Source organism: Mandrillus leucophaeus, unplaced genomic scaffold, assembly GCF_000951045.1.
Source record: "Mandrillus leucophaeus isolate KB7577 unplaced genomic scaffold, Mleu.le_1.0 Scaffold1305, whole genome shotgun sequence".
In the NCBI taxonomy this organism is placed as follows: domain Eukaryota; kingdom Metazoa; phylum Chordata; class Mammalia; order Primates; family Cercopithecidae; genus Mandrillus; species Mandrillus leucophaeus.
This window is the reverse complement of record NW_012101261.1, coordinates 48,045-75,429: the sequence shown is the minus strand read 5'-3', so window position 1 is coordinate 75,429 and position 27,385 is coordinate 48,045. Positions and strand designations below refer to the sequence as shown.

Here is a 27,385-nt window from a genome sequence, read left to right as displayed (position 1 = left end):
CTCCTTCAGTTCTGCTCTGATCTTAGTTATTTCTTGCCTTCTGCTAGCTTTTGAATGTGTTTGCTCTTGCTTCTCTAGTTCTTTTAATTGTGATGTTAGAGTGTCAATTTCAGATTTTTCCAGCTTTCTCTTGTGGGCATTTAGTGCTATAAATTTCCCTCTACACACTGCTTTAAATGTGTCCCAGAGATTCTGGTATTATGTATCTTTGTTCTTATTTGTTTCAAAGAACATCTTTATTTCTGCCTTCATTTCGTTATGTACCCAGTAGTCATTCAGGAGCAGGTTGAAATCTGCACTCAGTAATTAAATCACAGCCATTCCCGAAACTAAAAAAGGTGTTTCTTACTCTAAGAAAACCCAGTGGTCATCCTTTCTGTGTACACTCTTCCTCTCATGAAGACAACTCTCTAATTTGCCTTCCATCTACCGTGCCTATCCATCCCTCAAGATCCAATACTTCTCAATCATTATCCATTCCCTCGCTGGTCTTCTTCTCTGTTCTTTTTTAACATCTAGCATCCCACTGAAGTTACCTTTTCTTTATAAAACAGCATGTTGTACCATATCGTGCATGATAGTATGTTTATCTTGTCTTATCGTCTGGATGACACTAAGCCCAAAGAGGACACTGAGTTGATTAAGGTTAATCAGAAAAGTTTAGAAATTTTTCCTCTCTCTGTAACTCAAAGTCCTACATCTATGTGTACTTCTGATGAATTCTGCTCTGTCAGTGCTCTCTTTGATCTTAATTATGACAGGATTTTCCAAATATTTCAGTTCATTATTGAATACAGTTACTTAATATATATTTGTGAATTAATAAAAGAATGCTTTTCTATGGTTTTAAGATGACAGTAAGAAATGATTTTCAGTACCATGTGAACAGCACATATGGGTAGTGATTGGTTTTAGGCATTTTCCAGTTCCTCCCAAAATTAAACTTAATGAGAAAACAACAGCATCTCCCAGACCCAGCAAGTCTTCATCTTGCCATCTGGTCTGATAAGGAAGTCAAGAAACATTAGTAGGTGGTAGTGGTTGAGGACAGACCGTACTATTAGTACTTTTGCTATCTTCTTCCACTCTGAATATTCACCCTTATTTATCCATCTGAGTACAAAGGTCTTCTGAGAATAATATTTGATTCTTCAGGAAATAATTTGCCTCTTTGTTTCCTACAAGTCTTCATCCCTAGAAATATTAATATATCTCAACAGAATGTCTTGGTTAATCTTCCTGAAATTTGATATCAAATCCTTTAAGAACCATTTGCATCTGAGTGACATCAACATTTAGAATATAATTTTGTCTTATCATTTGTTTTGTATCATGGTCACCCAGAGATTCTTCTCTGTACTGCAACACATCATGTGCAAAAGATTGGCCACTTTTTCATGCCAGTTGCAACCTAAACTCCACTTGCTTGCCCAGACAGTCACTTAATGCCTATTCCTTAATCCTCAGGAAAGCTGAGCTAGATCCCTAGGGCAGCCTTAATGAAACAGGAAAACAGATCCTGGTCAGGTAAATAATGGAGAAAAGAAAATGAAAGTCTTTTGACAAAGAGGATAAGACATTTTGTATTATCTCCATGCTTCTAAAGAATGCTCCTTATATAACCCTGAAGTCCTCCCAAGTTCAAATCCTTCAATGGCTCCCCTCTGCCTAAAGCATACAATCAAAACTCCTTAACATGACATACAAATCCCTTCATGATCTGGCTCCTACATAAATCTCCAACCTCATCTTTCACCCCTTTCTTTCTCAGTATTACACAACTCTCTACCTCTCTTGGATTATAAAAGCTTGGCCAAAAACAGTTATTTAAAGTAAAAGTCCTAAAGAACTGGAATATAAAAGAAGAGGAAAGTCAAAAAATAAAAACAAATCTGAAGCCAGAAAGAAAGAGCAAACTTTTAAATAGTATCAGATTATATGCCATTGCTTTACTCTAGATATGCCAGGACCTTATCTAAGAGACAATTGGACTGGCAGCTCCCTCTTCAGCCACCCAAAATTCTACCAGGAAGAATAAGGGAAGGAAGATCACAGCCAGAATCATCTCCTTCCTCTCTACTGAAGGAAAAACAGACCTGGCTGTGCACCATGCAATCTATCACAAACATTATCAAGTGTAAACACACTGTAATCATGGATACACTGACCAAACTGTTCTGTTCTGTTTTTTTAGATTTGTTTGTTTTTCACTTCAAGCTCTTTCTATTAGTTTCTATTAGCCTCTTCAATAGGTAGACTCTTAAACCTTAGGGAAGTTGATAAATTGTAGATTATATAACAAAACCCATTATCATTCATCACTGAATCCACCATCAGCCAAAGCCAGCCACAAGGGGATGGAGATTTGCTGAGGCTCACTCCATTACATCAATATCCCAATGGAAACCTTGGGGCTCAATGGTTCTATAAGCTCCTCCATTAACTAAATTTGGCCTGCTCAATCCTCCCTCTGTTCTGTTGTTAACATGTCCCTCCAGTCTACCATTCCGTCTGCTGTGTAAGTAATCCTTTTTCTCAACACTTTTATCCTTTGCACAAACCCCTGACTCCCACTACTTCTGCCCACACTCTCATCCTTAAGCAGATCTGCTCTCATCCACCCTCGGAGGCAGAGAGAAGGATGAGCACTTTCCCAGCTCCTGCCATTGCTGCTTTTACACCACTGTTCCTCCACTTCTGTGAAAACAACTCTCCTCTTTTAGAGTTCATGGCTTTCACTATTCCTATTTTCTGTCTGGCCCTGCAGGTGACACTCTTGAACATTTTTCGTGAATCTGAAGCCTGATATACAGCTTTTTCAGAGATTCTCCCAACCTGTTCAGGATCACCTCTCCATGTTATTCACATTTGTTCCAACACAACCTTCTGGTTACTTTCTTTCTGCTCACTCCATGATACTATCCTCAGTTCCCTTCATCCACCCAACTTTGCCATAACAGGCTTAAAATTCCTCCAACTCACCCTGAAATCTGAAACCCTCCTCTCTATCACATACAATCTTTCCAGCTCATCCACTTCATATCTCTACTCTTATTTTACTTTCAAGGTGACTTGTAGTCCTCACCCCTGCTATCCATTTTTGTGAACATCACTTCCATTATGGGTTCACCTCCCTCCCTGCTTCTCTGGATACCACAGCCAATGATTCCAACAATATATTTATGATTACTCTAGATGTCTTGCCCTCATGACTGTTGGCCACATGTGCCTTGTCAATTCCCCAAGTTCAATCTTCCTACATTTGCTTTCTGTATTCCTATTCCTGGGTTCCTAAAACTTGCAGAAAGGTGCAAAACAGTGTGGCTATGTCCCCTGTAGACACAAGCCATTAAACATCAGGTAGCTCTTGGCTGCTTTCTGGAAACTTTTTGTTCTGTTCTTATAGATTCAGCTCTCCCATAATCTAAAACCCCTTGGAACAAGCTCTGCATACATAATTTTCTTACCCCTTCTCTTAACTAGCACTCTTAAAAACAGTCTACAATCACTACAACCATTTCTTCATTCTACACACACTCTGTAATAGAACCTACTGACTCTGCTCCTACCACACTAATGAAATTTCTGGAGGTTCATCAATTTTATTCTTTGCTTTTTAACTTCTTAAACTCCTCGACTCTAATAAACTTCTGACCTGGCCATGTAGCCTTCTGATACCACTGCAGACCTGACTGGGTGACTCATGCCTGGCTCAGACATCTCTCTCATGCAGCAGAGGTGAGCTGGACGTCATAAAAGCAATAAAGGCACCCACGTGGCTGCAGACCACTGAGCCAACTCAGGCCCCACCTAGCTATGACTCAGCTATTACTAACAAATCAACAATACTCAGGCACTGCTTTCCTAATGGAGAACAGAGACAGTTCTTTGTCTTTCTGCTCACAGGAACCATCCCATTTCTCCTCAGAGTCTGCACTGGATTCAGTTCCCTGTTTGCTCCTCAGTACCCGACTCTCTTTAGTAACTCTTTTCACTTACATGTTCCTGCAGATGTCCTTAAAAGTGATGATATTGGTATTGTAACATTTTCTATTTTTATTTCATGGTCAAAATTATTTCGCATGAATTTTCAGGCCCTACATATTAACCTAGCCAAAAGGTTTTGAAAACCCTTGACATTGTGGTATATCTGATGGAAATTCACTTATTTAGACAACTAGTGGAATTTCACTGAGTATCTATCATTTTCTACATACAACATAAACTGCAGATCTTACAAAGATGGTACCTACCTTCAAAGAGTTCACAGTCTAAAGTAGCTGGCAAGAAAGCTCTACGGACAGCAGAAAAACAGCTATGAGAGATGAGTGTAAAAAGTTTTCAAAAAGTAGAGAGGAGAAGGATGACTAACACTTCCTAGGGTAGGAAGGAAGCCTCTGCTTACATTCCTAAATAGATTGTAATCCAACTCTTTTGTTACTATTTCTTTTCATTTCTCTATGGATCATTATTACAATTCTAATGCAATCTTATTAGAATGTCTAATGACAACAGGACTTTAATGACTAACGTAATTTTTTCAAAAAATAGAATATATGCTTAGAATACATTAACCTACCCTCCTTTAATTCTCTCATTAAAAATAGACTTAATTTGTTTTCAGTAGGAAACTTCACAGAATAGTCCTATGTTTTAAGTGTATATACAGAATATCATATTTAGAAAAATAAGCATCAGGAATGTGCATTATATGTATGTGTCTTGTACTTTCCTGGATGTGGGCATACATATATAGATACCACCACTTAAATTGTGTGTGTCCTTCCTATTGTAGTCAGTCCACACAATAAAGTTAAACAGTATGTTTTGAGTACTTGTAGCAGTTTTTTGCCCAGCATCCCTTCTCTAAAACTTCCTTCTTTTTTGCAATATATATTCCCATCCATGAGGTTGAAACAGAAGATACCATGTTCCTATCATAGTGATGGCAGCGGTGGGCCATCTGGAGCAGCTGCTGCCATCACATTGGCTGCAGCAGGGAGGCGCGGTCAGGGCTGCCCTCTCCATGGAGCCCACGAGAGCCAGGGACAAGTGGGAGCCCTGCCCCTTCTGAGCTGGGGCAGGGACTCCCCAGTGCTGTTGCAGCCACCCAAACCATGCTGAAGACCCAGGTCTCCCTCTCCCTGGAGCAGGCAGGGGCCCCGTCCACAATCCCTCCCACCCTTCGACCCCTTCCATCCCCTAGCCCCCCACCACCACAGCTGCAGTCACCCAAACCGTAGCTGCGGACCCAAGCATCCCTGGACTACTGGGGGCCCAGGAAAGACCCGCTTGCTCTTGCAGGCTCATAAATGCCTGCTCCCACTGCCTGGCTTCTCCCTGCTGTCCTTGCCTGCTCTGATCTCGGAGCAAAGTCGGGGCAAGCTCCAGTGCTGTCACTGCACGGCTGGGTATGCACACGCTCAGGGCAGTGCTGACACTCTAGCTCCCTGCCACCTCAGCCCCCTCCAAATTTTGGGTGCCAATGAGCATAGGAGGGAAGCCAAGGTGGGGCTGAGGGCAGCTCAATGCTGGCCTGCAGATACCCCTTGGCACTTATAGCCTGGGTGCCATGAACAGGCAGCAGGAGGCAGACAGGTTTCTAGGTGGAAGAAGGTGGGTCCCCAGTGAGACCAGGGAACAGGCTGCCATCCCACAGACTACAGTAGGAACTTGTGGTGCCTTTTCCAGGCCCAACAATGGCCACCCATGGCCGAATCAGTGCACACTTCCTCCCCACTGAGGCTTATAAGAGCCCCAGGCTCAGCCAGACGACCGGATGCAGAGAGGAGCAACACACTCTAGGTCCTCTCTGCTGAAAGCTGCACGAGCAACGGGATGACCAGTTGCAGAGAGAAGCTACCTTCTCTCTAGTGGCTGAACACTCATCAGTATACCCTGGCTGTGGAAAGGATCGGCCCGCCCTCCCACCACACACACACACACACACACACACACACACACACACAGGTTCCCCCTGAGCTTTTCTATCATTCAATAAAGCTTCTGTTCATCTTGTTCACCCTCCACTTGCCTACATACCTTATTCTTCCTGGCACAGGACAAGAACTCAAGACCCATTGAATGGTGAGGCTAAAAGAGCTGTCACACAAACAGGGCTGAGACATGCCCCTTGCTTACCATGTTGTGGGAAAAGAGAAGGAAAGAAGAGCTACAGTCCTTCAAGGAGCCCAGACCTGTGAACTCCCTGAGCCAGGGCTGTGACTCCCTCTTTAGGGCCCTGTGGTTCCTGGCATCTCCAAGTTTCCAGGCACCACCATATTCCCCGGTACCAGCCATGAAAGCTGCTTGTGATGCACCTGGTCCAGTGCCCATGACAGCATCTGGAGCTGCCTGCCCCACTGCAGCAGCTGGCATATCTCATTGTACACAGTGGTTGGACCCCACGCTCACTCACACACCATTCCATATCTGACTTACCCTTGGCTGGTGTGGGACCTAGCCCATAGTGTATGCCAAGCGAAGCTGCCAGGCAAAGTGGGTGATATGAGCCTAGCTGGCCCAAGCAAAACTCAGTCAAAAGTGCCATCGGCCACAGGTTCCCAGCCAGAAAAATGACACCCCAAACATCCCATAACAATAGGATGCCACATGTTCATGGTATACACAGTAACCAGCAATGATCATTGACTCAAGCCAGGGCAATCAACTCACTCCCTATGAGTTTGGGAATTAATAATGATCACTTTCTTGGGGTCTTTGAGAATTAATAATGATCACTTTCTTGGGGTCTTCACATTAGTATGCAAAACTTGGGAACTTTTGGCAGCCATATTCCAGCATATGAACCAAAGATGAGAGGAAGCCTGTCCCCAGTAAGAGAGTAAAGAACAAGCATTGACAAAGACCCAAAACAGAATTTCTGAGCTGCCCACAGTGCTCCAAGCCCTAGGTTCATCCCTAACCTGGGTTCCTTGATACACCTTGATCACTTTCTAATAAATTTCCCTTTTTGTGATAAATAGATGAGACTTAATTAAACTAAAAACTTCTGCACAGCAAAAGAAACAATCAGCAGAGTAAACAGACAACCCAAAGAATGGGAAAAAATATTCACAAACTATGAATCTGACAAAGAACTAACATCCAGAATCTACAAAACACTCAAAAGTATTAGCAAGAAAAAAGCAAATATTCCCATCAACATTAGACCACCCTGCTATTAATACAAGGAAGCTCAGGCCACTTGGAGAGACCATTGGTAGATGCCCCAGATGAGAGCTCCAGCCGACGTTCCATAAAACACACAACATCAAATACAGTCATTTAGTAAAGATTCAGTCAGCAGATTCTTGCCCCCAACTATCAAGTTAACCCCAGTCAATGAGGCCTCTCCCACTGAGACCTCAGACATCGTGTAGCAGAGATAAGTTGTTCCCTGCTCTGTACCATCCAAACCCTTCACGGCCTTTTCATGCTCACACTACTCTTCACAGTGAGCATTAAAAATGGTTACTTTTTGTTGAAACATTTTCAAATGATTTCTTATTCAGCAATATTGATTTGAACCAATTTTGATACCTGGAATTAGGGCACCACCATATCAAAAGCCTTAAAATATGTGGTATTGACTTTGGGACTAGACTAGGAGCAAAAACTAGAAAAGCCTTGGGATTGTTAGCAGAAGCCTCTGGGGCTTGAGGAGGCTGTTGGTGAGAGCTTGAAGCATAGTAAGGTAAATGTTATTGAAAGCTGAAGGAAAGGGGACCTTTGTTATGTAGTAGACAAAAGTGTGGCAACCTCATTACTTGTAGTGCTATGGAAAATGAGAAATATAACTACTGAACTATATTTTCTAGCTATGGAGATTTCCAGGCAAAACATTTAAAGTGCCACCTGGCTTCTTCTCACTGGCCATGAAAATTATAAAAGAGAAGAGATGAGGTTAAGATTAAACTGTCTGGTTTTCAAGCAAAATTTAGGGGAAATATAAAAGAGCCAGGACTTGCTAGTTTTGAAATTAAAACTTTTCCTTCTTCTCAGCTTCTTCAGATAATGGAAGATTCTCATAGTAAGAAACAGCTTCAGAAAAACAACAAATTCAAGTCACTGTCAGGACAAAAATGGTCTAAGGATGAAGCCAAGGACGAGTCTTTATCAAGACCTCAGAAACTCTTAAAGTGATGCCCCATAACCTCTTCAAAAAGGCAAAAGGCTTTATAAAGATCTTAAGGGTATGCCTCATAAAGCCTGTTAAATAAAAGAGCATCTAAGAATTTTTATTCCACAAAGCCTCAAAGTAGACAAAGGTTCATCTTAAAGAGATCTGTGGGTATCATTTTGTCTAATGGAGTGGATATAACTTGATACATAAAAAGCCAACATTTTTAAACATAAGTGTACCTGCTTGGGCTGAATGTAACAGAGCCAATACAAAAGAAAAATAGGTGTTTGTAGCCCCAACATTTTACTGGTAGGAAGCAAGCTGAGGTTATTCAAATCTATTGTAAACACAAGCTACAGTCATCCCTTGGTATCTATGAGGACTGGTTCCCGGACCTCCCATGGATACCAAAATCTATAGACGGTCAAGTCCCTTATATAAATGGTATAGTATTTGCATAGAACCCAAGCATGTCTTCCTGTATACTTTAAATCATCTCTAGATTACATACAATACCAAATACAATGTAAATGCTATGTAAATAGTTGCCATATTCTATTGTTGGGAAGAAGAACCAGAAAAATAAAGTCTAGCTCCTGTTCAATACAGATACAATTTTCTTAAATAGTTTTAATCCACAGCTGGTTGAGTCCCTGGATGTAGAACCCATGGATATGCACTGGCTGTACTTTTATGCAATTATGACTATTTGGTTGCAAACACAAACTACTTTTTAATTAGAAGAGAAAGGATGCCTCAGAAGGCAAAACAAAGAGCCCAAAGGGTAGGGCCAAATGCCAAAGAGAACAGTTCACAGGGACCGGCCATTCATCCATAATTAAGGAATTGGTAACATGTGCCCAGTTGGGTTTCAGAATTGCTGTGGGCTAGTGACTACTGTATCTTCCCATTTCCTCCATTCTTGAATGGAAATGGCTTTTGTCATAACCATATTCCAGTCTTATTGTCTGTTGAAGGGAGAAAAGTGAGGTAAGATAGCTTGTATCTTTCAGTAACAGGTCTTCAGAGTGAGAGAAACTATGCCCAAGAAACCAAACCAAGTCATCTCTTCCATGCTTGAACCTAAATTAGATGGTGAAGCCTGGACCTCAATTCTGAGCCTGATGCTATAATGGGATGAGACCTCCTGACAAGTATGTTGTCTGTAGGATGAATATAAATAATCTGCAGGCAGAGAGCAGACTATGTTAATTTTAAAACAGGCCTACAAATTCTTTTACACTCCTCCTGTCAAGAGTTGGGGTCTAATGCCCTCTTTTGCTGAAAGAGCACTCTGCTTAGTGACTCATAACCAATAGAATGTCTTAGAAGTGATGCTCTGTGACTTCTGAAGATAAGTTAAAAAATTCCACATAACGCCTGCCTAGTTCTTTTAGGACACTCACCTTTGGAGCTCTGAACTACCACATAAGAAGTCCAACCATCCTAAGACCATCATGCTTTGAACAAGCCCAGGCCACATGAAGAAGCCACACATGGATATATGACTGACGGCCTCAGCTCACATCCCAGAAGACTGACAGCACAACCACCAGACAAAGATGGTTTCAAATGATTCTGGCCCCTAGCTGTCAAGTCACCCCCCAAACATCCTGCTTCCCCAACTGAGGCCCCAGACATCATTGAGCACAGAGAAGTTACCACCACTGTGCCCTTCCAAATTCCTAGCCTACAGAAACTTTAAGCATAATAAAATGGCTGTTTTATGCCACTAAGTTCTGGAATAGTTTGCAACGACATGATAGAAACCAGAACAATATTGTAAAGGAAAAATTCATACTTTCAGTTTTCAAACAAGAAAATCAGAATAAAAAGAGGTTAAGTAATTAACAAAGTTTGCAGAGACGCAAAGCAAAGCAATAATTCTGAAACAGACTAATCTGATTCTAAAATCAATGTTTATAATCATCATGCTACACTATATTCCATAGAGATATCCCTACCTCTGTGTCTTTTCCTATTAATATTTCCCTGGCAAAGAATTATATGCACACATTATCTGCCTCTGTAAGACCAAGCCATCATTCAGGGCCATATTGAATCCTGTCTCCTCCATGAAGCACATCCCTAGACTTCAAACATTAACAATTTCTCCCTCTTCCAACTAGTCTTGAACTTATTTTCCACAACTTTCAATCAAAGCAATTCGTGAATATGTGAATACTAGTGTTTCTAAATCACAATTAATGAATTCATTGTTTTTCCTATGTACAGTCCTAGGCTACCCTGTGGATTTTCAACTCCGAACATCTATAGGATTGATCAAAACAGGAACTAAGTATCAGTGAAACGGACTAGATGCAAAAGAACAAAAGTGGTCTGGATTAAGTTAAACTGGGAAGCAAATGCCCCACATAAGTGAGTCACCACTACCCAGCTCTAGCATAGTGATTTTCATGATAGCATATATCACTACCTGACATATTATATATTTTTTGTTTATTGCCTCTCTCCCCTCATTAGAATATAAGCTCCCTGGGAGCAGGAAAGTTTTCTGCTTTGTTTGATGCTATATCACAAGAGTCTAGAACAATACCTGTCATTCAGTCAATAAATACCTGTTGAAGGAATAAATGAATGAACAAGTGGTACCAAATAGGAGTATAACCTAAGTGTTACAAGAGCTTTCCATTTTTCAAGAGAAGCCAGAAATAAATAAGTTTATGTGCAATCTTCTACTTTCTAAATGTTGACAACTAATATAAAAAAATGTTAAGCCATTTTGGGGATGGGTAAATAAAACATGGCTGCAGCCTTGGATTCAGTCTGAATACTTGAATTTGCAATCTCTGTACCAGAAGGATTTTAGATTTTTAAAAAATGTTTCTAATTACTTAGAATAGAGCCTTGCAAAGTGTAGGTAGCTTGATAAGCAAAGAAAAACAGTGATGATGATGTCTCAAATATTCACATTTATGGCCCTGCTACCATTTAGCTGTGTATTATTTATATGCTACTCAAGTTCCTCTTTCATATCTCAAAGAAAATTGCTTCAGTTTCTGATCTGAAATGACCACCTGGACTTCCTGTGACCATCCTACATCCAAGATTCTAAAGCTAAACTTCCACTCCTTCCAGCTGTTAAGTGTTGAGAAATGTCATTCTCATATGCTCTGAATAATAAAGGGGAAAGGCAGTGAAAAGAAAACAGATTGTATTTCAAAAGAGTGACAGAAAAAAAGGAGGTAAGTTTTAAACTATATTTCCACAGTTGATAAATAAGAGCTCCCAATGGCAATTTTGTTTTCTTTTTTATAGATGTTAGTATTTTAGGTTATGCAATCTAAAATTTTATTTCAATTGACCTTTCAGTGTTCTCTGGTAGAATGTTTTATCATTTCTACATAAAAATTATTAAGCAAGAATTTTAAAATATTTACTAATTACTTAGAGATTCTTAACTCTAATAAAAAGTCACATCTAAATAACTATTAGAGTGTGTCTGGCTTTAAAACATGGGTCACTTAGCAATAAGCATAATTGTTTAGGGCTGAAAACACTTTTAAGATACTTTAAAGAAAACATACTAGAAAAAAGAATTTCCAATGTACCCTATGCTAGTTGACCCACAGCAAGTCAATCATCAACTTTTGAAGACGTAAAATGAAATGAGGTGTCTTCATGTTCCATGTCTGTGCATGGTCCAATGAGTACAGCCTTGAAATGCCCACAGAAGACATCAACAAACATCAGAGAAATTCAACATATCAAATGATTATAAGTCCAAAAGAGTAAAACGCCTACTAGCCTTCTAAAAAGTCTGCATTTAAAACATGATGTTAATGATTAGATAGATGAATTCATTACAAGCAGTTTTTCAGTAATAGCATTGATTTTGTATGCTGGCAGATTTTATTTCTTAAACAGGTCCCACGGTGATTTAAATTAAAAGTAACAGTGAGGAAAATTTCTGTAGCCAAAACTATTTTTCAAAATTTAGGTTATTTTAGAACTATCAACTTCCTACAAATTAAAAATATAGATTTCTATTCACCTATTTTGCTGTGTTCAAGCAACACTGAATACAAAGGTTACTGGATGAGAAGAATCACAATCTGAATTTTCTTATAGACACACAAGTGAAATAGTGGAACACAGAATTCGTAAGGTACAGGGGGAAAAGCCCAAAATGTAGGATCAAACCAACCAAATTTGATTTACAGCTCTACCATTTGCTTACGTTTAGCCCCTGGACAACTTACTTAATCTCCTTAAACTGTACTCGATTTACTTTACTCATTTGGGGAAAAAAAAAAAAAGTGGAATCATAATACCTTGTCTTAATATTAATATGAAAATTAAAATAAATGCATATATATCATGTAAGCCATTGAAATGAGGCAAAAATTGTTAATTCAACATGGCATAGCCTACCCTAATGCAATGTAATTGCATGTAAAAAGTGCCTAGAATACCATGGTGTCACAAATGATAGCCATCAAAGAGAATCCAATAGATTCTTATTACAAATTTAATGCAGACAATGCTCCCTTTATCTCATCCTTCCTAAGAAAATAAAAATAAAATGAAATGAAAATAAGTTGCAAGATATTATCTACAATAAAAAATCACTTATGTGAAATTTTAAAATATGTCATGTATTGTATGTGTGTGTGTGTGTGTGTGTGTGTGTGTCTATACACAGATATGAAATAATTGCAGGATAATATGTATGGAAATAGCAGACACCAAATTCAGGACAGTGTTGATCTCTAAGGGAAAGGCCAAGGCAATGAGATCAAAGGATGGTTACATGGAGAGCTTCAACTGCATCCTATGTTTTACTTTCTCAGCAATAACATTAGACTGAAGATGGTAAAATATTTAGTTCTGTTGATCTGGCTAGTAGGTATATGGAGTTTACTATATTACTCACCATATGTTCTGTACATTTCAAATATGTTACAATAAAAAGAAGTAGCTTTCCCAGTCATACAAATAGGCAATTTTCCAAAACAGACAGCAGCAGCTGTTCCAGAGATGTACAATAGTGCAGGTAGAGATAAGGAAGAATAAGGATGATGGGGGAGGGAGGTGGAGGTGGTTAAGGGAATAAGAGTGCTGGGTATAGAAGACAGGTTTCTCTCTGACACTTTGAAACCAGTAAAATATGTAACCCCCCTGCCCCATAAGAATTAAAGAAAGAATTCCACTATATAAGGTGTAAAAAGGTTAGAAATGATTCATCGTTAATCCAGAAATCAGGTTACTTTACACAGTATACATTATCCAAAATCATCATTAAGCCGAAAATACTTACTATAACCCCACTCTTGGTGGTAGTTTCTCTGTATGTGAAGTTGCAAATTGCCCAGGCTAAATAATATGTGGACATGAGAGGGGTCTGTGAAAAGTGATCCGTAACCCATCCATCTTCCTCAAACACAGAAGTTTCCACTGGCATATTAGATAAAGATAAATAGGTTGCTTGATGCTTGATGCTGATTTTGAAAGTAGCCTTGTAGATTGGCTCATCAAAACAAGGAAATGCCTTTCTGGCATGTGTAGGCGAAAACTGAGTAACACCAAGGAATCTGGAAAAAAGAAAATGACATTCTCTATTACATTCATGTTATGAGTTAAGTTATGGCCACATTTCACACGTCTGTTGATGAAATAATATATTATTCCAAATTGCAATTATTTTTGTGAACCAAACTTAAGTGCATGAATAGTATGAAAGCACAATCCATATGTAATATACTTCCCCAACCATAGAAGATTTCAGGGCAGTTTCTGTCTCAATTAAAATAAATTCGCTAAACCCAGAGAAGTGCTTGTTAGATGAAAGATGACACACCACAGAAAAACAGCTCACTGGCATCACACTGGCCAGAACTGGAAAGTGATGATTCTCCTTTTTGGTGTGCTTCACTTTCTTCCCTGAAGCTGCACAACATGTCAAGACAATGAAATCAAAATCCAAAAATTGTCCTCAGATATATGAAGAACATCGATCATCACTTGGGAAATATCTGTGCCCTAAAATCTCAACAAGACACGGCCTGGTTTTGTTCAGAAAAGGGATTTTGAGACCTGATAAATTCTGGTCTGAATTCTGGCTTCACAAACTTTCTTAGCTATGCCATCTTGGGCAGTTATTAAATTTTCCTAAGATGTAGTTGGTCATTGCTGAAAAAGTAAATAATCAAGTCTAACTCAAAAAGTATTGTACAGCTTAGAGGAAAAGAAAGGATGTAAACCACCTATGACTGTGACTAGCATGGAGCAGTTGCTGATTCACAACTTCAACCTTTCTTGGAGCACAGGAATAAATGTTTATACTGAATAGTCTGGAGAACATTGTTTTTTCCTCCTCATAATAAATGTTATATTAATACATGTTAATGTTAATATACCAGATGTATATTAATATAATAAATATATAATAAATATATGAATAAAACAAATGTCAATGTAAGCTCACACATGCATATACATACATATATATTGCACTCAAGTTTTCAGATCAAGCTGTATCTTATTAAAATTCCAACTGAAAGCACCTTTTATATTCTTTCATGGTTTATGGTTACAAATGAAGACAAAGATTAAATATTTTAAGAAGAACTCTTCAGTCGGGCACGGTGGCTCGCACTTGTAATCCCAGCACTTTGGGAGGCCGAGGTGGGCGGATCATGAGGTCAAGAGATCGGGACCATCCTGGCCAACATGGTGAAACCCCGTTTCTACTGAAAGTACAAAGATGAGCTGGGCATGGTAGCGCGTGCCTGTAGTCCCAGCTATTCGGGAGGCTGAGGCAGGAGAATCGCTTGAACTCGGGAGGCAGAGGTTGCAGTGAGCCAAGATCGCACCACTGCACTCCAGCCTGGCGACAGAGCAAGACCCCATCTCAAAAGAAAAAAAAAAGGCACTCAGACACTCTTCTAAATAAGAAAAACATTCATGACAAAAGTTAATCAAACTTTTTAAATAATACTAGTTACAAATGATATAAGGCAAGTCAATATTAGACTGTTAATAGAATACTATTGAGTTCTGAAGCGATTTCTTTAAAAAGTTTGTTCCTCCATAGTAGTTCTGCCACCACTCCTCTCTCCATCATCCATGATATACATGGTTAATCTAACATGGCAACTTTCCCACTGAACCCAAACTTTGCCTCAGAATTATTCTCAGCACAGCACTTCAGGCAACTACTACCAATCAATACAGATTGACATGTGTATTGAATCTTATTGGCTATCCCTAGCTCAAAGCACAAGGTATAAATTTTACACTATTTTTAAATTATGAAGCTTACATTGATCATGAGGGCCTCATTTTTTAAATCTTAGTTTTAGAATAGAGAAAAATAAAACATTTTAAAGATAAATCGTTACTTATCTTCATAGACAAGGTTTTTGAGAGTTATCTTGTAAATAGCAACAGGCTGCTACACACCAGGCTTGGTTAAGTAACTTAACTATCTGACCCTGTGTTTTCATTAGTACAAGGAAAATATGTTTTCTAGGCTTTCCTTACAAAAGTCAAGATGATAAAATGAGATAATATATGGAAAAGAGATTTTAACTGTAAATCTTCATACAAATATGAGGTTAAAGCTGGAAGCAATATTAGAAACAAAGTGTCCTACTCTCATAAATTTCTAAGTTGAAAAGGTGGATCCAGTAGGATGAAGTGATTTCTCTGAAGTTACACAGACAATTTGCACAAAGCTGGGTCTAAAACTCACATTTTCTGAATTACATTTCAAAACGGTAAAATTAATTTTTAGCTATAATTATAAACATCTTAATTCAGCTGTAAGTAACAAAGATTCTTCTTTCCCAATTTGCCAGTATCATGGTAATATTTTTCTTACTATTTTTTACTGATTAGTAATACACTTTCTGCTTAATGAATTGTCAGTACTTTTAGTTAAAATGCACCCATTTATGATTTTGTCTTCATATGCTTTTATCTTACATAATGCTTGTGAATCTTATCTTTCAGCTTATTAATTAAAATGTCCACTGAGCTTAATATTTCTCACTGAGGCTACTTAAAAGATGCCTATGGGATTTTATATATGAGTCAAAGTTACTTCCTTTTAACTTTGAAATATCTGAGAACTCCAATTCAACCACTGAAGGAATATTGTCTGCTATGTGTGAGCTTTATGCTATACAGGTTGAGTATCTCTTATCTGAAATGCTTTGGACCAAAAGCGTTTCAGAATTTGGATTTTTTTAGATTTTGGAATATTTGCATTATATACTACCGCTGAGAATCCCTAACCCAAAAATCCTAATAAAAAAATATTCCAATAAACATTTCCTTTGAGCACCATGTTAGCACTCAAAAAGTTTTGGGTTTTGTAACATTTTAGATTTTGAAGTTTTGGAGTGGGGATATTCACCCTGTATTAGGTACTTGGTACAATTTTTTTTAAAGATATAACCATTTTCATATTTAAGGCCTTTGCAGTCTAATTGAAAAATATATTTTTCCATGAAATATATATATATATGTGTGTATAATATTTCCTCATGGAAAATTAAAGGACAACTAATAATACTAGGGGAAGAGTTCTACAAGAGTTCAACAGAGAGGTTGTAATTAGAATGAATTGGCCTTTAAGTGAAAATCAAAGATGTCTTTGATATTAAGTAATTAGTGGGTAAGAATTGATTAGGTGTAAAAGATGTAAATACCTCTGGGCTAAGGATAATTTGATTAAACAAATATTTGTGCAGAGAAAAAACACAGTGCAGTCTCTTTTTGCCTTACCAAGTAAGTAAGCATGTTAGGGAAGGAAGCAATTTACATCACTGATCCTCCGGGTTGAAAAGAACGATACAGATCACCTAGTGGCCTCTTCTGCAATTACTATTCTTAATGAATTCACATACACAGTATATACCCATGCACAGAGGGCCACCATGTGTTCTGATAATGTCTAAATGAGGAAATACCAATTTCACAGTCTGGCACCTGAGGATGATTGCAACTGAATTTCAATTCAGTATTTAGAAAATCAAAAGAAGTCCTTTGGTAAAGAAGAGCAGTTGGACTAGACTACATTTAAGGTGTTTTCCAAGCTTGAGATCCTACAACTGAACAAAAATCAGAAGTAAAATATTCCCCAAATGTGATTGGTTATTTAAAGATGTTAAATTACACTACCACTAAACAGCTTTTTACTACAAGTTCTATAATGCATTTGCTCCTTTTAATCATTTATTTCTGAGTGTTCGATACCGGGAAGAAAAAGATAAATATATATGGTTCCTTCCTGCAAAGAGTTTCTATGCTAATAAAATAAATTAAACATATACCTGGACAGGTATTATACAAACAAAGCCATGACAAAGAGGGAAAAATGTATGAAGAAATTACATTCTCCTAAAGCAGAGTTTCTCGATGTTGGCACTACAGACATTTTAGGCAGATAATTATTTGTTGCGGGGACTGTCCTGTGCCTTTAGCAGTATCCCTAGCCTCTACCACTAGATGCCAGTATCATCTCTCCCCAGTTGAGATGGGCAAAAATGTCTCTGGACATTGCAGATGTCCACTGTAGGAAGAAATTGTCCCAGCTGAAAACCACTAGCTTAAAGAACTCAAAGAAGGTTTTATGAAGAAGAAAGCATAATAATTGGTCTGAAAACCTGGGTGGAAGTTTAAAGGTCAGAGTTGGATGTAGAAATGAGTGAGCTGACTATAGGTAGCACAGAAATAAGCCTTCAATAAAGTTTTCACTCACATATTAAGTTTGTGCCCTGTCTGCTGTCTTGCAAATTCTGGTTACATCAGATCTCAGTATTTCAAGTCTATCTGTAACATCTTTTTCAACCTTGATACTCTTTTTTCTAACAAAGAGAGCCAGTTTCAGGTCGGTGCCCTTAACAGGCAACAATGCCTGCAGAATTTCAAAAATATAATTTTGTCTTCACTGCATATATTTTCTGGTTGCCTTCAATTGGTGGAAGTGAGACTTCTCTTCTGCTTACGGTCGTTAAAAACATCAAAGAGGCCCACAACAATGGTGATTTTGAGAAAAAAATAACAAGTTTGGAGTGAATTTGTGGTGAGTTTGAGGTGGTAAGCAGAATACCAAGTATAAGAAATACAAAAAATTAATTAAAAATAGAAATATTTCAATATATAGTGTGGACATGAAAAATATATGTAAATGCAGCAAAAAGTAAACAAAACAGCAAAAGGCAGAAGGTAATGGGGATAAGTATTTTGTTGTCTATTATTCTCCTCCTTTCTTAAACAAAATCATTTTTATCTTTTAATGAATCTGTCTATTACCATAAAAAATTCCACTTTCAAAAGTGACATTCTGGGAGTGTGATTCCTAGAATGTCATTTTAGCATAACTGGAAAAAATGTGAATAACATACATGTATTTTAATTCTCTTCTATCTAAAATAAATTACTTTATTTTCTTAACAACTTGTCTATTTGACATTTTGGTTGAGCTAAGAAGGAAGGCTTAAAGCTCCGTGTTGCCTCTGAAGGATATAGAGAATTGATTTCTTTTTATTTCTGCGGAAGTTCACTAGGCAAGCTACATGTATCAAGTCATTATGATAACATTCAGCAGAAGTAATGCATTAATGTTGGTTGATATTGCCAACAAATTACAGTATGTGATACAAAACAATTTCTGCCCATTATTTTTCAGTTTGCCTTTTCATAAAGGTAAGACATGCAGAGGAAACAAACATTTGCATAACACTGTTAGTATTCAGATTGATTCACAGCATTTCACTGTGGAATCCACCAAAACCAAGAGAACCTCACAAACAGCATGGGTGATTTGAAAGGTTTTCTTTTTGACCACATCTATGCATAACACAGAGGAAAATGATTTTGAGCCTACTTCTATAGTAACTGCAATTTCTCTAATAAAGCAGTAGTTTAAGATTGGCAATAAAAACTTCCAAGACCTAAAGGAAAGTTCCAGTGGAACATCTAGTTACTATTCAACTGATTGCAGTAAGCGGACTGTTACAAGGTCATGGAAGTCACACGTGTCCCATTTAAAATTGTTAATCCAAAATGCAAATTGTTACTCTATGACAAAATTCTTTAAGCCAAAATGGGTCGTTGTTTAGACTGTGTGTTTTTATGCACTTCAATGAGTCATTAAACCTCTGCTATTTCAGAAGAGAAGTACTCCTGCTGAATATTCAATACTATAAGCAAGTGTGTAGTCTATTTTTTTTTAAATAACCATTGGAGTAAACTAAAAACATAAGGCAATAATGCCAGCAATATGTATGTAGGAAGTGGTGCATATGTGAATAATCGTGTTATAAAAACAGAGCATAATATTCATAATTGTTTCACCATTTATGTACTAAATACGCTTACCAAAAATAAGTACTGTGTACTTGATCATCATTGTTGAAGGGTATTATGAATGCATTAAAATGACTTTCCCAGGTCATAATATTAGGTTTTCATAAAAATAAATAAAATTAGTGTCTGAGATTCATGTTTTTCTATTGGAAAGAGGCAAAACATTACGTAAGTATTATAAAGTACTGCTGTTGTCAAAACTCACATAAAGTCTTAGGAGCAATATCTAATGATTGAGATGCCTTTCCCTTGGTACTTAGGGCTTTTCTTCTTGCTGTACTGGTACCCTTCTGACCCTTCAGTCTCTGGTTCCTGCTATTCTCACTGCTAATAGAGAGTACTGCTGTAATCAGAGACGTGTGTTTCTCGTTTCCCTCAGTCTTTCTGCTCCCTCAACCCTCTCCATCTCCCAGTATTTGATCCAAGCTAGGAGGTTCTCTGGCTGAAATACCACAACCTTTCTTTCCTTCTCTTTTTTCTGGTGACCAGGCTCTTCTTCTTCCTACCCACCTTCTTTTCCCATTCCCTGTCTTTTGAACTCTGCTTAGGTGGTAAAAACAAACAGCAGTCAAAGGAATGTCCACGGTGACCATTTCCCCACTGTTTTGCCAGCAAGGGGAAACCCCAAAGCAAGAATGTTGGTCCTACACAACCCGGTACTAGCCCAAGTAGCAGATCTCCAGCCATGGAATAGTAAAATTATATTTAATAACCACAGATATGCTTACTAATTATCAGACACTGTTCTAAGTGCTTTATTACTGATGTAATCATCACAACCACCCTGTACAATAGACTATCATTATTTCCACTTTCCAGAGGAGGACACTAGACACACAGCAATTAGGAAACCTGGCCAAGGTCTTAAAGCTCATAAGTCGCAGAGTCAGGACATGAGGCCAAGCAGTCTGGTTCCACAGTCCATGCATAGGAGGAAGAGAATGAACACACTAAACACACACACACACACACACACACACACACACACACACACATCCATCCAGCAACACAACAAAAGTGGACTATTTTTTAAAAGATAGAAGATTTTCTAAAATAATTTATTTTTTAAAGACGTAAAAAGTAACCAACAACCATAGTTTTTAAACTGCTTTCTTTGTCTATCCTCTGATTTTTGTTTTTTTAGTTGTGTAGTCATGAGGAAAGACGCGAATGATTAAAACAAAACTTCATCCTGCAGCACACACATAGGTGTGCACTGGGAGGAATTCATTCTCCCTGTCCCTGTACAACTGGGGCCAGAGTTCTATAAATGTCAGGCCCACTCAGGCATTCAGAAGCTTGGAGGCAAAGAAGGCAGGAAGGGTGAGCCTGGGTTCTTCACCCTTATTCAGCTCCACGCAACATTGCCAGTCTTATTCTACCTTCACAGTGCCACCACCACCATACAGCTGTGCCTGTTTGTGCATCATTTCAGGTTGTCCAGGAAACTGGAAAAAGCAGGAAGTATTTTTCACATTTGAATTTTCCAAAATTCTGCCTACTAAAATTCTATCTGTGGGAGAAAGTATACAGTCTTCTGCAGTAGAAAGTAGGATGGCATGAACTTTGAAAAACCCTGGTGGAAGCTGGCCAGTAATGTAAATCTGGAAGGAAGTAAAGAACAAGCAAAGAATTGAGAAATGATGATGATGGTGATGGTGATGATGAAGATTATGATTGCTGGGGTTGGGAGGATGAGCATGGGGGTGAAGGAGGGATGCCCTCCCTACAGACTGTAAAACATTTATGCCTTAAAGGTAAATCATTTCTTCTTCACTGTTTTTGTATCACTCCTTGAAGTCATACTTAAAGAGGTAAGTCCTATTTTTGTAAATAATATTGACCAAATGTCACCATCTTCAAGCATACCTAAAATATCGTCCTGCATTATTTGCTCAAGCCCATCTACATACACAATGGCAACAATCAGTTTAAAGAAACAAACACGTTGTGCAAACCAAACAAATACTGGGAAGGCCAGCATCAGGTCCATCTTTATTTGAAAGGGATCCAAAGCAGATAGGCTCAGTTTGGAGTTGCACTGAATAAATAAAAACAAAGGCAACTGCACAGGCAACAAAAGCAAAAAATAGACAAATGGGATTGCATCAAACTAAAATGTTTCTGCACAGCAAAGGAAATAAACAATAGGGTAAAATAACAACCTATACAATGGGAGAAAATATTTACAATCTGTACATCCGATAAGTGATTAATGACCAAAATATATAATGAAATCAAACAATTCAATAGCAAGAAAAAACAAAACCTGATTTTTTTAAGTGGGCAAAAGACCTGAATGAAAATTTCTCAAAATAAGACATACAAATGGCCAATCAGTATATGAAAAAATGTTCAACATCACTTATCATCAGGGAAATGCAACCACAGTGAGATGTCAACTCACACCTGTAAGAATGGTTATTATCAAATAGACAAAAGATAACAACTGTTAGCAAGGATGTGGAGCAAAAAGAACCCTTGTACACTGTTGGTGAAAATGAGTACACTGTAAATAAGTATAGCCATTATGGAAAACAATATGGCGGTTCATCAAAAAATTAAAAACAGAACTACCACATGATCTGGCAATCCCACTACTGGGGGATTATATATCCAAAGAAAAAGAAATCATCATGTTGAGGAGATATCTGCAACATGTTTATTGCAGCATTCTTCACAGTAGCCAATATACAGAAGGAACCTAAGAGTTCATCAATGAATGAATGTATAAAGAAAATGTATTCATACACTAAGGAAATACTATTCAGACAAACAGAAGGAAATCCTGTCATTTGAGACAACACTGAGGAACTGGAAGACTTCATGTAAGTGAATAAGCGAGGCACAAAAAGACAAATATCGCATGATCTTAGTCATACGTGGAATCTAAAAAAGTTGACCTCATTGAGTTAGAGAGTAGAATGATGTTTACCAGATACTAAGAGGTTAGGGGAAGAATGGAATTGAGGAGTTGCTGGTCAAAGGATATATAATTACTTAGATAAGAGGAATAAGTTCAAGGGATTTGCTGTAAAGCAAGATGACTATAATTAATGACAATATATTATATTCTTGAAAACTGCTGAGAGTAGATGTTAAATATTCTCACCACAAAAATAGCTATATGAGGTGATGCATTTGTTAATTAACTAATTTGTTCCAAATGTATGCATACTTCAAAACATTAGGTTATACATGATAAATACATACAATTTTATGTCAATTAAAATAATTTGAAAAAAACTGTACATTTAATTACTATCCAGGGTGATGAAATCGAATGGCACTACAGGAAACACAGCAAGACAAACACCAATTGCATAAATTTTCTCCCTGAGTGAGTCATTATTAAATGGTCAGAGCTTTTTTTTAGTAAACATTGTCTAGATATAGTTTACTGGTAGCCTTTTGAATTGTGTTCAAAATCCAGCACTGAACTGAGTTTTGCCATATGGTTATGTGAGCCTGACACAAAAACAATGAGCTAAGTCCATTAAGGAATCACAGAAAAAAGTTTTTACAGAAACAAATGGTTCTCAAAGATTTTTTCAGTTCACAGTCCTCTATAGAGGGACAAAAAGCGATATACTCCTACTTGCTCATGTTAAGCTATCTTCTTACCAGAGTGAATGGGAGAAGTGAAGCTGCTTTCAATCTAAAAATAATGTAGTGAATGTCTTGTTTGTATTAAATACCATGAGTATTAATTCATTCCCAGAAGATTACAAGGCATCGGATCACAGAAATACCACAGTAGAGCAAATGCCTACCCAGAGATAAAATCCTCCATTCTCTCCCCAAGATTTTTGCAAAAGGATGGTCCCAATTCTCTTTAAGAACTATCACTATTATTTTCCCATTTTACTTGGAGACTATCGTTTCTCTCTAAACAATCCTTTATAGAAAAGGACCTCCTATTTTTAACGTCGTCTCACTTTGGCATGTTATAGACCCTATCAAAGTTGGTCAAAGAAAAATAGCCTCCCTTTTGAAAGTGAATAAAATGTTCTTTATCTTGGCTATATTTCCCTTTCAATCCAACCATCTGGATGTAAATTAAGGTACCCTACTTTGAACATGGGTGTGCCCACCATCTGGCTCCCCAAAAGTGGCAATTATTTCAGGTAAGTGAACATTTTACCTAATTCTAAGCAAGCATACTCTCCTGTCGAAGACTACAGCATAAATACATACCCATTTTTATCTGCCTGCTGCACACCTAGTTGATGAAAAAGTGAGTATGTATTCTGCCTAATTTACTTCTTGGTGTGTAAACATGTTGATTTTAAGAGAATTTATTTTCAATATTCAACAAGTGTAGGAACCAAGGGTAGAGAATTTGTCTCAACTTGGGAAACCTTCGGCTTCACGGGGGGAGCTTGTCTTCTAACCTTTTTACAGTACAGTATGGAAATCAGGAAAAGCAAGTCTTCCCAGTTGTACAAAGCCAGGCTACCTACGACACCCAGCAGGAGATAAAACCTTCCAGAGGTCCAAGGTATATAGCACACAGTGGAATCTAATTTCCCTGCTGTCGCCAAAATTATTTTGCTCAGGCCTCTGAGAAGCAAGTTGAAGAATCAGACTGATAGGATTTTAATGAGTTAGTGTTTCCACATAGGCTGAGAAGTGAACTGTATTGTAGTATTGCTCTTTTAAGCATTTCAACTTGCTCAATATGACTTCCTTTATCAGATTAAATATTTGTTTTTATCACAGAAATTATCCTATAATTAAATTGGCAAAATTATATCTAACTAAAGACCAAAATTTTTAATCATTAATCAAATGAAAATTCAGTGTTCACATCTGTGTCCTACTTGAAAGTGGGTTTTAGAATGCCAATTTACATTGCATTTTGTGGACAAAATCATCACCAAAGTCCAATCCTAGCTGAGATGCTGATAAGGGTCTGTTTAAAAATGCTTCAAGTGGCTATAGTAACAAAAAAAGTTTAATAAATAGAAAGTTTATATAACTATGAAATGGTTTATTAGATTTATTTCTTTTGCTTTATCAACTCCAGTAGAAACATCCAAGAAATTATGAGATTTACTCTAGTAATAATAATGAGGAATGAAAAAAAAAAATGAGGAACAAAGACTTCCTCTAAGATGCTGTCTAGAAATAAAACAATCCTGGGATTTTCAAAACACTGTGTTCTGCATTTCTATTGGGATGATGAGTTTAACTATATGTGAACTAGGTTAAACTTCCAACCAAGTTATTTACTTCTTTGAGGAAAACTGCAAGGTAGAGTTTGAATATAAATATGCACTAGGGTTACAAGAAATCAGTTACGGGTCAAGCAGAAACATCTGGTCTTTTTAAGAGTCCTGTTAATTTGAAAGCATTGACCAAAACAAGCTCAGTTCTGCCAAACATATTTTGGCATGGCTCAAAAAACGGGATTTGTCGAAAGCATTCATTTCACCACAGCAAGATGCGTCAGTAATGATATGCAACTCCCACTATTGACATTTTGACATAACAAGCTTGTTCCTAAACATAGTATGCAAATTTGTTTTCTATGCCTTTCCCCCAAATTTGATATAATTCTGGGTTTAAAAAATATTTTTAATCTGTATTATTTAGAATGTGTCGGAGGAAGTGGTAGAAGGGGGTTTAAATTATCCATATCTGATGTCAGGAGTAAGACAGTGAATAATTTATACATCCACTTACAGGAGGTTTTAACTATCATACAACTACTAAAGCATTGGGCATTTTATTTATAGGAGGTTACTTCATAGAACTCTATAAATAATAAAACTTTTGTTTACTTTCACAACACATTGTAATTTCCCCAGCCTCTTACACAATAACTTCTTCTGAGAGTTTCCAAACACCATAAGCTGTGTCTGGTCCAGGGATTAGAGAACCAAAGTTCAAGTCCTAGCTCTCCACTGACAAGCCTGCTCACCTCCAGGGCCCTGGGCTTCTCTGAGCCCATTTTCTGCTGTTGTGAGAATCACCTGAGAAAAGAAGAGGCTCTGCCTCATTACTGATCTGCAACCTGCCTCCTCTTCTAAAGTTCTTGGTTTAATTTTTAAGCTCACTTTGGTTGTTCATCTGCCCTATAGTCATTTAATTAATCGAAGTTATTTTAGCAATGAGGGAGTTAGAGCAAAGAACAAGAATCACTTATTCATTCAACAATATACCTGAGAGCTTACTGCCACAAGACACTCATGAGAAATAGCATTTATGGTGGATACTCTATGTGCCAGGCACAGGGGTAAGTACTTTGTAATGCATTCACTCACAGACGTCCACACCAATCCTACAAGCAGAATATTATTATTGGTATCCCCAAGTTAGAATTAAAAGTCTAGGCTCAAGAGCCAAACTCCCTGGGTCTAAATCCGTACTTTGCTCACTCTTGGTGATCTTGGTCAAGCTATGTGACCCACCTGTGCCTCCATTTCCCCGCCCGTAAAATAGGGAATGCTGATAATAGCGTCTACCTCATAGGGTTCTCGTCGGATTGAGTACATGGGTGTGCAATAAGCACTAGAAAAGGAAAAGGTTAATTACCTTCTTCAAACCTTCACCACAGTTGGACGAACAGCAGAGATTCGAACTCGGTTCTACTGGATTATGAAGTCTGAGCTCTACACAAGTGGTGAAAAGCTCCACGGACTTTCAGATTTTTTTTTTTTATAAAAATACCAAAGTACCCAAATGTGAAACGCGCCAAAGATAGTAACAAGGCATTTGAAACTGACTACTAGCTTTCCCACCCTTGACCACTGGAATCATCTCCAGAGGCAGCAACTCATGAACAAACAACTTGAGTCGCCCTGCCTCAGCACAAAGCTGGCAGCGCCCGCGAGGCCACTTATAGCTGGCTCTGACCTTGGCAACCTCCACCCCCGTCCTGGTCCTCTCAGCCTATCTCTGAAAACCACTATTTTCACTCCGAAACTCAACTTGAAGTTTGGGGAAAGTTTACCCAGCCAAAGCCCATCCTCTGCTCTGCACCTGGCAGGGGACTACTAATAGGCAGGGGAGATGGGCATGTGAGGGCAGGGGTGGAGAACGGTGTGTCCCTGACCTGCCTTGACAAGCTAACCTGGATGCGCTGTTGTCTTGGCCTTCAGCGCCACGTATTTTCCCTCGACAGTAACTTGGCAAGCTTTTCATGTCACTCTGGCATCGCTCAGATTATCAGTTATCCTTCAGAAAAAAGGGCCCTGCGTTTCAATGGCTAAGGAACTTTGACAGGAAGAGGAGAGGTCCTGACTAGAGGAGGGGGCGGCATTCATCTTTTGGCACCGGCGAGTCAGTTTGCGGAGTTGGCTGCAGTGAGACCCCAAGGCATCTGGGAGACCCCGGGGTTCTGACTGCCCTACCCCGCTTTCGTTTCCTTCCCCCACCCCTGGCTTCCCGAGTATTCGAAGCCAGCTGGGTCCCCGGGGTCGCAGGCCGCCCAGAGGTTCGAGCCGCGCGGCGGGGTGGGGCGGCGCGGGGCACCGCCTCCCTCCATACCTTCTCTCCCCGTGGAGCACATAGGAGCTGCGGAAGAAGCCCAGGAGCTCATTCTCGATGAGCGCGTTGTAGATAATCTTCAGATTGTAATTCCTCTGCGCGTCCAGTGTCCTATTCAGCACCACCACTAAGACCTGGGTTTGCGGGTAGAGGAAAAAACCGGCCACAGGGACAGCCCCAAACGCCCTGTCCTCAGCCAGCTGCACTTTCTCCACCGCCACTCGGGAAGCGTGCAGCACTACGTAGCGGGTGGCGTTCCGGCACGCGATCTCCACGTTGACCTCCCCGGAGAAGGTGAAGTTCTCCATGAAGGCGGTGAGCATCAGATTGTAGTGTAGCGGCTTCAGGTAGCCCGACAGGCGCAGCTGCGTCCACGGCTGCCACGGCTCCCGCTCCTCCTCCGACGGCTGCTGGGCCGACGGGGTC

The 27,385-nt window shown here is 38.7% G+C and overlaps 1 protein-coding gene across 1 annotated transcript in view; it reads right to left on the bottom strand.

Moving 5' to 3' along the window:
- Positions 1–27,385, bottom strand: part of TRHDE (thyrotropin-releasing hormone degrading enzyme) — a 455,449-nt gene that overhangs the window by 411,844 nt on the left and 16,220 nt on the right. Inside the window, exons 2-3 of the mRNA XM_011972836.1 lie at positions 26,960–27,380; positions 13,407–13,680 (exon numbers count right to left, since the gene is read on the bottom strand). Coding sequence (XP_011828226.1) covers positions 13,407–13,680; positions 26,960–27,380 — 695 coding nt within the window. The remainder of the gene's footprint in view (positions 1–13,406; positions 13,681–26,959; positions 27,381–27,385) is intronic.